This window comes from Atta colombica, unplaced genomic scaffold (assembly GCF_001594045.1).
Source record: "Atta colombica isolate Treedump-2 unplaced genomic scaffold, Acol1.0 scaffold3, whole genome shotgun sequence".
NCBI lineage: Eukaryota > Metazoa > Arthropoda > Insecta > Hymenoptera > Formicidae > Atta > Atta colombica.
Window position 1 is genome coordinate 717,950 of NW_017259403.1, and position 14,897 is coordinate 732,846.

General features: G+C 31.3%; 1 protein-coding gene across 1 annotated transcript; it reads right to left on the bottom strand.

The window, feature by feature from the left end:
* Positions 1–5,415: 5,415 nt before the first annotated feature.
* On the bottom strand, positions 5,416–14,655 carry LOC108690200 (RNA-binding protein 5-like). Its single transcript, XM_018197380.1, has 8 exons — positions 14,418–14,655; positions 11,850–12,460; positions 11,635–11,704; positions 9,691–9,764; positions 8,770–8,883; positions 7,938–8,688; positions 7,691–7,854; positions 5,416–7,607 (listed from the first exon to the last, which is right to left on the bottom strand). Exons 2-8 carry the CDS (start codon positions 12,429–12,431, stop codon positions 6,615–6,617), a joined length of 2,748 nt encoding a protein of 915 aa, XP_018052869.1. The 5' UTR covers positions 12,432–12,460; positions 14,418–14,655; the 3' UTR covers positions 5,416–6,614.
* Between the last annotated feature and the right edge of the window lie 242 nt (positions 14,656–14,897).

Below are 14,897 nucleotides of genomic sequence, written 5' to 3' on the forward strand. Positions count from 1 at the left end.
TGCAAAAATAATGGATTTCTTTTTACCTAATATATCTCTTTTTTTAAAAAATGCTGACCACATAAGTTATTATCATAGCGCATTACGTATTTTTTAATATTGAAAAGTTTCATCTTACACAATGTACAATTAAAGCTATTCAACAAAATATGTATAATTGTTTTAGCATGCTGTGATAGAGCATTATGATTAAAAATCTTGCAAGAATATTTTTTTAACCATTTTTGTGTATTATATTTGTATATTAAGAGTTTGAACAATTAAACTTGCAACAAATATTTTCTTGTATGTGAGATTAATGTTTTTTCGATAGTATTGGTAGCACACAATGATGACAACAGTAATAATAATTAATTAACAGATTGTATACAGATATAAAAAGAATATGTAATAACATATTATGTTATTGATAAGAGTTAAAGACTGTAATTATCAGATATATTTCTTATTGGGCTCATTAAAAGCTCATAAGAAAGGGCAACGTCATTTAGATATATGATATTCAAATGTACTGTCACTGCATTATATTATTTAATTTTATATTTTTGTGATATTTACCATAAAAGAATTGCAACTATTTAATAATACAAATTTTCACATACATAGAAAGTACATTATTGTAATATTTGATCAATAATATCTCATCCAAAGAATCCTTATGTTGTAACTTATAATAGAGCGTAGTATTTTTTGTACTGAAATTGTTCCTAGATACTTCTACTTTAGATATAAATTCTTTTTTATGTGTGAGATTTTATTGTAAGAATCGATATTGCATATAGGTGTGCGTGCGTGTATATACAGGGTGTATCAAAAATCTGGAAACGGTCGGAATATCTTAAAAGTAAAGCATTTTTGGAAAAAATGTTTCCAACAAAAGTTGTAGAATTTAAAAAGGTTTATTATTATTTATTCACTGATATCATCTATAATCTTAAGTAGCGTTGTCAAGGTCAGGTCAAGATCAAATTGATTTTTTTTAGGGAATGCCCTATTTTTGATGCCAGAATTTAATAGCTGATGTCAAGAGTTTTTTAAAACATTATAATTAAGTTATTTTTAATTAAGTACTTTTCAAATTATAAAATTTGAAAGTTATAATACCGTCGACATTAACATTACCCAACGTGTCCAATTAGCTAAAACCTCTTGAATATTATTCAGGATCATGTTCAATTCTAACATTTGTTCAAGGCCAAGCCCATTGAAGATTCCTATCATTATTCCTATCATTTGCATTTTTGCACTAAAAATTCATTTTTATGTAAAAATGAAAATAAGAGAAAAATACAATCTCTAATGATCTCTGATCTTGACAAATATTATCCAGGATAGATAGTTTGAAATCGCTAAAATAATTAAAATCTATCAAATTAATAAAGTTTCGACGATTTCAGCGATTTATTTCTATTAGGAACATCACAAAAAGATGGATATTGTTGTGTAGTTGACATCCACTTCTTTAAGTAGTAGTACGCAGCAACATTTTGCGATTACAGGTTTTGGGCCGTCATGTCCTCTCTTTTAGGTTTCTTTCTGCAAAAATGCTTTCGAGATATTCGACCGTTTCTTTATACTAGATTTTTTATACTGTTATAATATTATATATGTATGTATATAATTAATCCCTTATATCATGAAAGTCTTTTTCTGCTCAGTTTTTAATTATTTTTATGAATCTCTTGATTTGAATTAAGTAGATATTTTGTTTTCGTGGAGTCTCTAGAACATGAATAAATGTTATAAAAAATATAACCATAAATTTTTATTTGCTTAATTACTATAGTTAAATAATTAAAATTGATGTTATTTTATTAAAATTATTTTTTAATACATTTTTAAACTATTATCAATATTAAAACAACAATTTAGGTACTCAATTAAAACAAATAAAATAAGACAATAAAGTATTTTTTATAATTTTGTCAGATTTTTTCCATACGTTGTTTTTTTTTTTATTATAAATTAATCTTTGAAAAATATAGAAAAATCGATATTTTCTACTGTAAATCCAAATACAATAAATAATTTGAATATATCTCTTATAATGATCTAGGGGTTTTTTTGGCACACTGAGGGTTTTTTTCACTTCGGTTAAATTAATCGACGGTTTCATGGGACTCATTTAGGCCCGTTTCTATCAACACAAATTAACTTTAATCTCGATTCAACTTACTCTTTGCCTTTTTCTAGTTCTAAAGATTGGAAGTAAATTGAACCGAGAATTAAAGTTAATCTACATTGATAGAAATGGGCATTAGACCTAGTTTCACTCATGGTTAACTTTTAACCGAGATTTAACTTATTTTAAGTAATAATGAGTAATAATGAGTTGTGAAACTGGGTTTAATGTCCATTTCCTAAATGAGCTCCATGTAACCATCGATTAACTTAACCGAAAAAAAAGAGTTAAAAAAGATTTTGAGGCCCCTTCTCCCTCCCAATTTCATAACTCATGCCAGGTAACAAACTACGTCATTTTGTCGTCATTTTGACGTCAAAATGATGATAAAATGACGTAGCTTGCTACCTGAATGGTTAATTCTTAATCGAGGTTCAACTTGTTTCTTATCTTTTTTTAATTCTGAAATTAGAAAGAGACAATGAGAATAAGTTGAACCTCGGTTATGAATTAAGTCGTCAGTTGTGGAACTAGGCCTGAATCTGAGACTGGTATTCATAGTTTGTTCTTATTGATTGCGTTCAACAGAATACAACAGTTTTGCAACCCTTTTATGATTCTCTACTGAGATAGGTCCGTTTCTCTTGAGCTCTAAAAGCGTAACACAATCAGCACGAAGAAAACTTCCAAAAATTGCAAAATAAATGTTTTGCTGAACGCAGCCATTTTAAGAGACAAATCAAGATACTAATGTAGCCCTCTGATTGGTTCATGACATCTTAAAACTATACTTAAAACGGTTCTAAACATAAGATCTAACTATATATACCGTCACAAAATTTCTAAATTTTAAAATAAAAAAAGCGAAACAATGAATCAAAAATGAAAAAAGTGATCTTGTTTAAAACTTCGTTTTTATGTATATTGATCGCTGCATCTGAGAATCTGAAGATCATTATTAAAATCTTTCCCACTAAATAATTAATTTTTATAAATAATGAAATACTAAATTTATAATTATTTTAAATCTAAAAATTATTTAAATTTTTGATTCGCCATTAAATTGTAAAATTCTGACTTCTAATTTATAATTAATGACTCAAAAAATTCCCGGATATAAAATTAGAAAAAATCGATTTCATACAAAAATTCGTGACACAAAGGATTAAATGTAAATGAAACAGAGATTTTCTAATATCTCTGCTAAAAGTTCCAAGCATTCATATGAATTTGGACATCTGGTTAAATGATTTCTTGCACTGGAAATTCTGTTATCCAAAATACATTTGAAATTCCAGATAAATTTCACATAAACTCTTGTCTGTTAATCCCGTTTTGTCCGATGCATATTTGGAATTCTAGATAATTCAGAATAAATTCGTTTATTATTTGTTTTCAATTGAGTAAAAATCTTCATGCAATTACAGATCCATCTTTTATTGGGAAATCCATAAAAAGTCGTCTATTAATTTAAACACAGGAATACTCTTATATAAACTGGATTGTATTATTGTATTTCCTCATAAAAACTAGTAAACTTTATGTCGTAAATTCTTTGCAATACCTAACGTATTTGGAATTGCAGGTGTAAACAGACAACATTTTTATCTGAGAATCCAACTATGTACCATGAAATGGACATGTTTATATAACCAGATTTAATATTTACTTGGATGAATTTTATGCCAATTAAAGACTGATTTGTCCATGTCTATTCTGATGTGAGCGAATGTACTTTTTATTTGGATATAACTGAAATTTTTAGCATGGATTGCTCAGTCTCTAATGCTTGATACCAACTTACATATCTAGAAATCTAGATTCATATAAATTATGAATAAACAGAATATAGAAATATATATTTTAAGTTATATATTTTAAACGTTTTATATCTTTGAATATACGAAAAATCATAATGACAGAGAGAGCAATACTAGATTTAAGTATACTTTAGAATTACATTTCAAAACTGAAAATTAAATCGGCACTCAGTTTACAAAACTAGATGTGTATATATTAAAAATTCATACTGAAATATTATATTAAACATTGAAATTTAGCTCAGATCGAATAAAGTATTTTCCTACTCAAAATAATCTACGTTCATTAAATATATATGTATGGATATATAAATAAATACATAAATAAATAAAGAAAACATAATAGCAGAGACAAAATGGAAAATGTTCGATTGTAGAAAAATAAAATTATATGCATATGTACGTATTATGAATATTTAAAATAATACTTATTTAAAAAAAATATATTTAGAAGATGTAACACAGAATTTTTTATGTTTTACTATGTTTAGAATATGAAGGAAACAAAATTTGAAATGTTCTATTCTCCAATATTCAATTTTTATAATTTTGCAGCTATAATTATAATATATGCCATAAATATATATATTTCTATTATATATTCTCATATTCAAAATTTATAAGTATATAATCCTAAAAAATATCCGATAAGAATTGATATTTGATAAAAATAAAATAAAGAGATATACAAGGTGGGCCATTTAAAATTTGGAATTTAATTTGGCTCTAAAAAAAAAACGCATGAATATTTTTCAAAGTTTATGGCTCTATTGGAAAGGTAGTATATTGCCATTTACCGAGATCTTTATTCAAAAGTTTTCTCAAAGAAGTGCGTGAAATGTTCAAGTTTTGAGAACGATGGAAAGTTGATGTTGATGGTTGTTCAAGCACACTCTGAGCAACCGCAGCAATGTTTTCGGTTGACCTTACTGGACGAGCACGTGAACGACTTGCTTTATCCAATAAGGATCCAATAAGGATCAGTTTGCCGAATTCGCTTCACAAATTGATCCACAAACTGCGTTGAAGGCATTTCTTTTCTGCCAAATTTTCCACGTAAATTTCTTACAGTTTGGGTTGAAGACTCACCACTTTGGAAATAAGTTTTCAACATTTCCCAATTTTGTTCGAGCGTATAGCGATCCATTTCGTAAATGTCAAACAAAAAACTAAATTTCTGATACGTCATAAATGTTATTACGTCTTTCAAACTCAAAATAATCGGTAATTGAAATTCCAAACGCTAAATGGCCCTGTATATGTCACAATTACATAAACACATTTATATCATGATATAAATTTTACATTTATATTTGTAGGTAATCATTTTTTTAAGCATGGAATCGAGTTACTGTTTTTGTAAAATATCTGATTAAAGATTTGATAATCATTATGTATTATTATATGAGATTCGATACATAAATAATTTTTTGAACAAGAATAAGAATTTTAGGATGTATAGATAAATAAGACAAGTAAGTTTATAAAGTTTTAATCTGTTACAAAAAAGTTCACACGTTCTCAATATTCAAATAAAATAGCGCTGCGTGTAGTTATTAATTTTTCCTGATTTATTTAATACATGAATATCGCACAATGATTTTAGAAAAATAAGAGTAAATTACAATAATGTTATTAGAAATGTACACAGTGATTATAATGTATTACCTTCATAATATGACAAAAATTGTAATAAAAAAAATTAATGTATATACGTGTGTATGAATAAGCAAAAACTGCAATATCTTTTTTTTTTTATATTCAATTTGATTAGATTAGAACTCGCCAGACTTCGTGTAATACAATAAATATAAAAATGCGTGCGTGCGTGCGTGTGTGTGTGTGTGTGTGTAAGGATTGCGCGCGCGCGCGTATATATAGAAAAATTTAAATATGGAACGAAATTGTGTATATCACGTATTTTTTAAACAGAAACATGAAATTGATCCATTATTAATGATACTTTTATAAAACAAGACGTAGTACTTTGTATATTTCTGCATAATACAAAATGTAATAATGTTCACAGTGATATTCATTTTTAATATAACTGTTGTATGTAACTTGTTAAATCAAACATGTTCATGTTCATGTTATAAATAATTTAACTTGCTAAATGTAATTTAAAGAAAATTTTTAACAAGATCATATATGTTTGCCGCGAATTTTTTTTACTACTATTCAATCATATATAATTTATTCGTGGACACAAATATTATTGCATTGCACAATGATACGATAATTATATTTATCTCGATAGAGTGATCTCGTGCAGAAAATGCATCCTTGAAAGAACCAGAAATATTTTTTCAGTTCGCAAGCAATACGGTTGTTATATAAATAAAATGTGTATGTGTATATGTATTTTGACAACATATTATATATTCGTGTACATTACAGAAAAAAAAAAAAAAAAAAGAAATTTATTATCTATATGAGAGAAAATACTCGTTGAATCATATGAGAACGGGACTTTACATGAGGATGTATAAAATGCATATTGCATGGCGCACGTAACAGTCCCAAAGAATTGGCTATCATTGTGTTACAATAAATTGCTATTACATTATTCGAATAATAATAATACGAGTGTGTAATTATGTGTCTATGGAAAATGGAATACCAAGAACTTATATGTATATATAAAATCTATCTTAATCATATTCTACGTATTATGTGTCAGACAGTTCTTGGTATCGCGCGTACATCATCTTTTTCACGCAATCCTTATAGGTATCGCCTGGTAGTGCGCTGTATGACGAAGTCTTCGCTCCTAAGCCGGCCGTAGGGACGCGTCTCTCCGCTTCAATAATACTTGTTCGACCTTGATTAGATTTTCCTAAACCCATTCCTTCGCTCCAGCCCATCTTTTGCAGTAATTTATTGCCAACGTTATCGGACCCGATACCGACTCGTGTAGGCTCCTCGTATGATACCGACATCTCCTCTACTTTAGTTTTTAAATATTTCTCCTTCAATTTATTGGGCTGCGGTGGTTCGGGTTCACCATACTTGGCCCTCCTTTCCTTGGCACGATCTCTGTATTTATTATTTCTCTGCTGTGGATCATTGGGATCTAGACCACGTACTTGATACCAGTTTTCCAGATTTTGTTTGTGAAGATCAGACAATTGTTGATGACGGAGCAACCCCTCCTTGCTTGGGAACTGTCTTTTACAGAGTAAACATGCCAGCTTACTCCAATCCGTATGTTGTCTCTCTTCCTGTTGCACGTCTTCTATCTCCTCTTCTGTATCGCTACCACCTCCGTAAGCAGCTACCAATCCATTACCGCTTTGATCTTCATCTTCGTGGTAAGGATTCGCGATAGTTTTCTTTTCCAGAATAGCATATCCCGCGTCTGCCGCGCCACTTCCAACACCCTGATTGCCATCCATACCGGCGAACTCAGAATTCCAATTACTCTTGGCATTCTCCTTTTTCTGATTTAAAGTCTTTGCCCAACGTTCCATATCTTTTGCTATCTTCTTCGCTACTTTCACTTTGTCCTGTTTGCTGTCCTTCTTTTTATTCTCATCCTCTTTTGATGCCTCCTGAGCATTACCGGCTGACAAAGCTTGATTGCCGATTATATTCGTGGAATCTATACTACTTGCCGTTGCTGTTATCGTACTCGTAGCTCCCTGCGTTGTACTTGCAGTAGTCTGTAAACAATATGAAAATATTCGTTATGATATTTTTAAACACTGATAAATGATATTCTTTTATAAAATTCTATTTTAATTACTTTAGCTGGTTGATAAGAAAATGATTCAGCGTCCCAATAAAGAAACTGTTGCGTATGACTGTTGTAATAATATTGCGAGTTTGGGTCATAATATAATCCCGTGCTAGGATCATAATAGTAGCCAGATGATTCATCATAATGATAAGTGCTGACGTCTGGTACAGCTACAAAAATAATAAATACAGAATTAAAAAACAATTTATCTAAAATAGATATAAAAAGTGGAAAAAGTTCTATGGAAACTCACAATATATTTTCCCATCGCTGGAGTGTGCAGGAATCCTTCCGCTCGCTAATGCTGTACTGGAAGGTGCTGTAGGAGTTGGTCGTCCTTTCACGTCATCGGTTTCACCTCCTAGCTTTCTAGACGCCTGCAATTGTTGTATAGCGGATTGTGCTACCGCTGCGGCCGCGTTTACTCGATCTGTTTGATTCAGAGATGGCAATGTGATTGCTGAACCTTGTATTATTTGATTTTGATAGTACTGCGTATAATACTGAAGGTAATGAGCCTTTTGTGCAGGCGTTTTAGCATACAAGTTGGCACTATATTCAGCCAATTGAGCGACATCGTCCAAAGTATATCTCTGTGGCTGAGTATCGTTCGATTTCCACGCGTTGGCATTATTAATTTGATGAAGTTTACAATACGTTATCTCCACCTTCCTGCCATCGACCACCAGTCCTTGTTTCGTGAGTGCGGTATGCAAGTACATAGCATCTACTACATTGCCCATCTCCAGATAGCATACTCCTCTAGACGTGTTCGTGAGAGAATCACGACCAATGCGAATACTACGTATTGGCATCGATGACAGATTCTTCATCGCTTGCAGAACCGAATCCTCGGTCGTTAATACATCTAATCCTCGTAAAAGCACAGTGTTTGTGGGATGCGGGCTGATTTCGTCGCTACCTTCCCCACCTTCCTCGCTCTCCGCTCGTGAGGCAGAACACTTGAAGCAAGTCTCGCGTCGTTTGAAATTATGTGCTCCACACTGTATAGAATAAATATAAAGCAGTAATGAATTATTTATGAACATCCATATTCTATGAAAGAGCAAACTTGTGACATGAACCTTAACGCAATGCCAATCTTGCGTATTCTTCGCTGGCGGTTTATCCACATGGCACTCTTTTGGTATACTGTACTGCATCAGTGCGCGATATTGATCCTGCAGCATCAGCACTCCCTGAAACAGAGAATTTCAGTGTTATCCCGTCCAATGTTTCCCTAAGGCCTCTTTTCTTTCCCGTAAACTTTCTTCTTGGTTGACGAAATTACAGTTTTCTACTTCATAGCTTTCTGTCTCAAACAGCGAACAAAGCCTCATGGGCTTATTAACATGGGTCATTCCATACCGCTTGCAGATCAACTTGTTCATGCGCGCACTTTATATATAGATAATCATTTCAATCGTCATTTAAATTTTCGTAAGAAAGTGCAGGCAAGTAACACGGGAATTGCTTGCGAGTAATAAATTTTCATGTTTCAATAAAAAATTCTTTCGTGCACAATTTCCATAGAAACTTTGAACGTCGCAAGTAATTGCATTAAATACTAAGCAAAACGGCAGAAGCAAAGATATAAATAATACAATAAAAAAGCGAATTACGCGAGTAGCAAAAATCAGTAAAAGTAGTTCGGATAATAGTCAAAATGATATATAAAATACGACTGGAATGACCCTACTCCGGTCTTTATAATTAGTTCGCGAATTTTAGATATGTAAAAGCACGCGACGCGGCGGAATCAAACGCAAACTACATTCAATATTGCGCGAGTATTGCGAGCGAGTTTAAGAAAAGTCGGCAAAATATGTGGAGATTCCTAGATAAATAATTAAATACGGTAGATTGAAATAGTTTTTTATAGGTGCACAGCCGTGGCCACGGGGAGGACCAGAGGGCTGCGTTACCGTGCCTTGCCGCCACGGGGCAGTCGGTGGCACGCGTGCAACAACGCATCGGTTGGGTATCTGGACCGAACTTCTTTCTACCTGTTTCATCTCCATCCATCGTGCGGCCTCCTGAGTCGCGTTAAACTCGACGAATGCGAAACCTCGCGAAGCACCTATACAGAGCAAATACACACATATCCAGAGTTAATCCACGTTTTTGCCTGGGTTTCTCTACTCTGAGAGGGCAGGCAATCACAGCACCGACCATTGACAGACTGAGTTTCAAACGAAGTGTCTCTTCGCTTCGTCGCTTGCTTTCCTTTTTCATTTACCTAAATTTCAGTAGAACGAATTCTGTGCGAGAGACCGCAGTTCACCGATATGTACGGGATAGCATATAATTTAAAGTTACGAAGTTACTTAGTTTTTTTTTCTCTTTTAAACGCCGAATCTTTGTCTGACCGAGACAAAAATCTCTTAATCTTCTTTTACCCTTCTACGCGAACAGACGAGAATAACAACCGAACCTAGACATATATTCACCATATACCGTTTTTTCTTTTATCTATATATAGCAGTAGTAGCAGTTCAATTTATAGATTAATGTAAGACATCGTTTTAATAATTTACAATATTATTTTATTTTCATTGGCAATATGAAGCTTTAAAAGCAAGGAAAATTCAAGAGATAGTAAGGAAAACTCAATTTTTTAAAACATTAATTGGCAAAAGTTGTGTGTGTCTGTGTGTGCGCGTGCGCGCACATACATATATATACACATATATATATATACAGAGTAAGTTTTAACAAAGCGTTCGTGTATAGATAGGATTGATTAAACTGAATCGAAAAATCCTCCACCATTTTACATTTTTCGCAATAAATAACGAAATATTAATTACTAAAAATTGCCGAAAATTGCTCTTTAATCATTTTTTTCTCAAATCAATCAACTTTACAGAAAAAACTGCAAGAGACAGAAATTATTTATTTTTCTTCTCATAGAACTCTAAGAATTTTTTATCAACTTTTTAGTATTGTATATTTTTCTTATTTTTATTAACATGAGAAAATATGGTATTATAATAAAAAATTCTGAAAAAATTCTGAAAAAATTTTCAAAATTTTATGAGAAAAAAAGAAACAATTTTTGTCTCTTACTGTTTTTCTATAAAGTTAATATTTGAGTAAAAAATTATTAAAGACCAAAATTCAGCAATTTTTAATAATTATTATCTTGTTAACTAATGCGAAAATTGCAAAATAGTAGAGGACTTTTCGACAGTTTAGTCCGCTCTATCTACACACGAACGCTTTGTCAAAACTTACCAGACATCCTGTGTATATATATATATATATATAAAATATATATACATACATATACATATTTATATTTTTGCAATTATATTTTCAATTATCTTTGAAACTTCATGTTACAAGAGAAATAAAAAAAAGCTATATTATTATTAAAATAATGTCTTCACATGTAATAAAAATATCCTAATTGAAGAGCTGTTATATTATATGTTTCACCAATTATAAATGTAAGTTATATTACCCCTACTGAAACAGTCGCGAATCTACCATTAAAATATAAAACGTAAAGTCTTTTTTTAATTTTTATAGATTACATAATTAAGAGAATGTAATAAAAAGCTTTTGAATTGTTTCACGTGATTTTAATAAGTAGCTTAATGTTCTCTTTTTAAAATTTCTCTCCTATTTCTTTACTTACCTTTTATAATTGATAATTAATAATTAATAGCTAAACCAATAATATTTCGGGAAATATATACAAATAGTATGAAGAAATATGATAATCTTAAAACTCTAAATAAGTAGCAATTTGTAAGAAACTCTTGTAAATCTCAACTCTTGTAAATCTATAGGATATGATTTTTTTATTTTTATGTAATTTGATAAACGCTAAAGATTGTATAAACCTAATGATACGCAACAATATCACAAATAATAATTCAATTGGTATGCATGATAATGATGTTACAAGGATGTTAAAGTTTTTAATACAATATAATAGTTACCTGTATCTTTTTTCCGTATTAGCCTGATGTCCTTAGGCATGAGACCACAGTTGAGGATGTCTTGCCGCACCTGTGATACACACATAATAATAATAATAATAATAATAATAATAATAATAATAATAATAATAATAATAATAGCGGATGCAATTCTCGATAATGCTGACTCACGAGTGGCCACTACGACAGGCCACTCAACAAAGTTGACAACCTACGTCATTTTCAGTAATATGCTGAGCGAGTCCACGTATCATTATGGTGTTGTTGGGCGATTGCGATTTGTAGTGGATCCCTTCCATGGACGAACCATAGGCACGACCATGATCGTGCTCAAAATCCAAACTTTCTCGACTATGATCATCATCACGATCGCGATCCCGATCCTCCCGTTTCCCCCTACGGTCCCTATCTCTATCCCGATCCCTGTCACGTCTGGAACGGTCTCTATCTCTGTCTCTATCTCTATCTCTGTCTCTTTCTACAGAGTCCCTATCTCTCTGTCTCCCATAACGATCTTCACGATCCCTATAGCTGCGATCACGATCGTCTCTGCTACGGTCTCGTCTATCCCTCGAACGATCTCTTTCGCGATCTCTTTCGCGATCTCTGTCTCTTCCACGGTGATTTCTGTAATCCGGACTACGATGATCTCTATCACGATGATCAACCTCACGATGTTCCGAATATTCTGGTGATCTGTTGTTTCCATAATCACTACGATAGTCATAATCGGAATTATGACTTCTTCTTTCTGGCCCATAGCCAGGCTCCCATGGATCGATGTTATTGCTGTACATGTTACTTGCACATTTATTCAATCAATTTTCTGAAAAAGAAAATAAAATTATCATTCTTCTTGACTCATTAATAATTACACAAAAATTTTGATTAACGATTTATTAAGACCGTATATATGTGAATATACAACAAGTAAGAGTTTAATGGTTGGCTTATTATAGTTGAAGCTGTACCTTTGACACTTTTTAAATAATTTCTATGTGAATTATATATTAAATATGTAATTATTTGAACTATTTTTTCGCAATAAATTTATTTACAGTTTTTCAGTACATTAACATCTTTCTTTAATAGGATGCCAGGTTAAGTCAATCAAATTAAATTGTTATCAATTTAATTTGTAATATTTATTATAGTAGTTTAATTGCGTTTATAAATCCGAAAAATCACTTCGGTGCGCAGTTTAAATGACTACTATTTAATATATAATTCATATAGAAATTATTTAAAAAGCATCTAAGATCCAGTTACGACCAAGTATTAAACTCTTACTTTCATTTTTGTACAGTATTTCAGAATATTTCAAACAAGTATAAAGTACATAATAGGGTGATTTCTAACAAGAGGCACAAATGACACAATCATTATGTCCTTGTTGTTCACTAATGTTAAACAAAGATGAAGTGATCACTATATTATCTGTGTCGCTTGTTGGAAAGCTTCCACAAAGCTTTCAAACATTACTTTTAATTTTACTGTTTTTCTTCTTCTACATATATAAACATATATATTTCAATATACAAAAATAAATATAAATTATATATTTATAGTACTTAAGTATTATTTAATTCCTCCAACATATCTAGGTTGCGTTATATTACTGAAATAGTGAATGAAATACTGAATAAGTATCATAATTTAAATAACACAAAAATGCATTTTAGATTTTTAAAATAATATTTAAAAATACAAATACGCAGCAGTAACAAAAATGTAACAATGCAAATGTATTATTTATTATATAGTAGGTTGTTTAATATTAAATTGATTTTTTTTCGAGGCGTATAAAAACATCTATTTAGAAATGTTATTTTACACTTAAGCTATGTCAGAAATACTACTTAAAAATTTTTTGAGTTTTATTTTATCATTCACTTAATGTTAAACAAGGATAAAATGATGAACTCGGAAGCATTCTGGTAGTGTCTTCAAATACAATCTTATAGTGTGAGATTTTTTTCGAAATTTTCCAGTTTTTTATAAAACTGAATATATACTCAATCAAAAATTTTCTTCAGAATATAAACTTGCAAAAATTTGGGAAATATCTCTTAAATTCCCGAAGAAATATATAAAATAATATTTCTTATAGGTACTACTTTCAAGAAAATTAGTCCCATTAATATTTAAAAATTACAAAGAAAGAATTGTGTGAAAATTGCTTTAATAGTTATAAGTATACATTAACAAGCACAGAATTTAAAACGTCTTTTTAAAACTTTTAAATTCAGATTCTTTGTCACGACTTAAGTATATTAAAAAAAACTTAAATATATTAAAAAAAAAAAAAGAATTATAAATCGATACAATAGCAACTTTATGAAACTATGATAGCAATGGAGTTTATATTCCATCCAATGTAATAGAACTGAGAACAAGCGGCAATAGGCCTATTCGCTTTGCTTGCACTTTCTGTACTCGGCATCTTCATTTTCTTTCTTTTCAACGCCCAAATATATATATATATATCATTTCAAGTTCAAACATTTTGAGAGATTTCAAGCAACGCAACAGACCCTACGACTCGGTAAAGCGCGGATCCCAGCGAGATGTTCATCGCGTTTCGAGTAAAAATACGCAGTTTGGGGTGACGCGAATATATACAATATGTACGTTCCGAGTTCCGAATTACGCATAAAGCGCATGAGGTATTTTATTCTTTATTCTTCGGTACACAACAAGGGAAAATTATACATCACGCGCTTTGTGCGTAATTCGGAACGCACCCAATATCTCAACATAGCGCAGTATTGAATAAACCTTACCAGCTCCAACGATTCCTCGTTTTAGTCTGTGCGAATGGACCTCCGAATTGACAATGGCAAGGAACGTCGCAACACTTAATATTCGCTGTTTCACGATTAGCTGAATGCACGGCGAATGGAATATATTAATTGATATTAATGTAACGCGCACACAAATGATGGTACCGAGTACCTCTTCCGAATATTTCTTCCGCAAAATATGGCGAACACAGAACAATGGCGAGTATAGCGTATGCAAATGGTGATTCCGAGTTCCGAGAAGAACATGATGAAAGGCACAGGCCATGTGTTATACAATAATAGTAGATGGTTCCACTTGACGCTACAAATGACGCTTCGAAGCGTTTGATTGACCAATCGGAAGAAAGAATTTTACTAATTGACCAATCAAAAGATGATGCTTCGAAGTATTTGTAGCATCAAGTGGACCGTAGCCAATCAGAATAGTGCTTTAGATCTATGTATTCTAACGGAAATAGA

Coding starts and splice junctions, on each gene's coding strand:
- LOC108690200 (XM_018197380.1), bottom strand. CDS start 12,431: ATGTACAGCAATAACATCGATCCATGGGAGCCTGGCTATGGGCCAGAA. Junction 9,765..11,634: donor AATACGGAAAAAAGATACAG/GTAACTATTATA, acceptor TGCTCTGTATAG/GTGCTTCGCGAGGTTTCGCA. Junction 8,884..9,690: donor GATGGATGGAGATGAAACAG/GTAGAAAGAAGT, acceptor TCTCTGTTTCAG/GGAGTGCTGATGCTGCAGGA.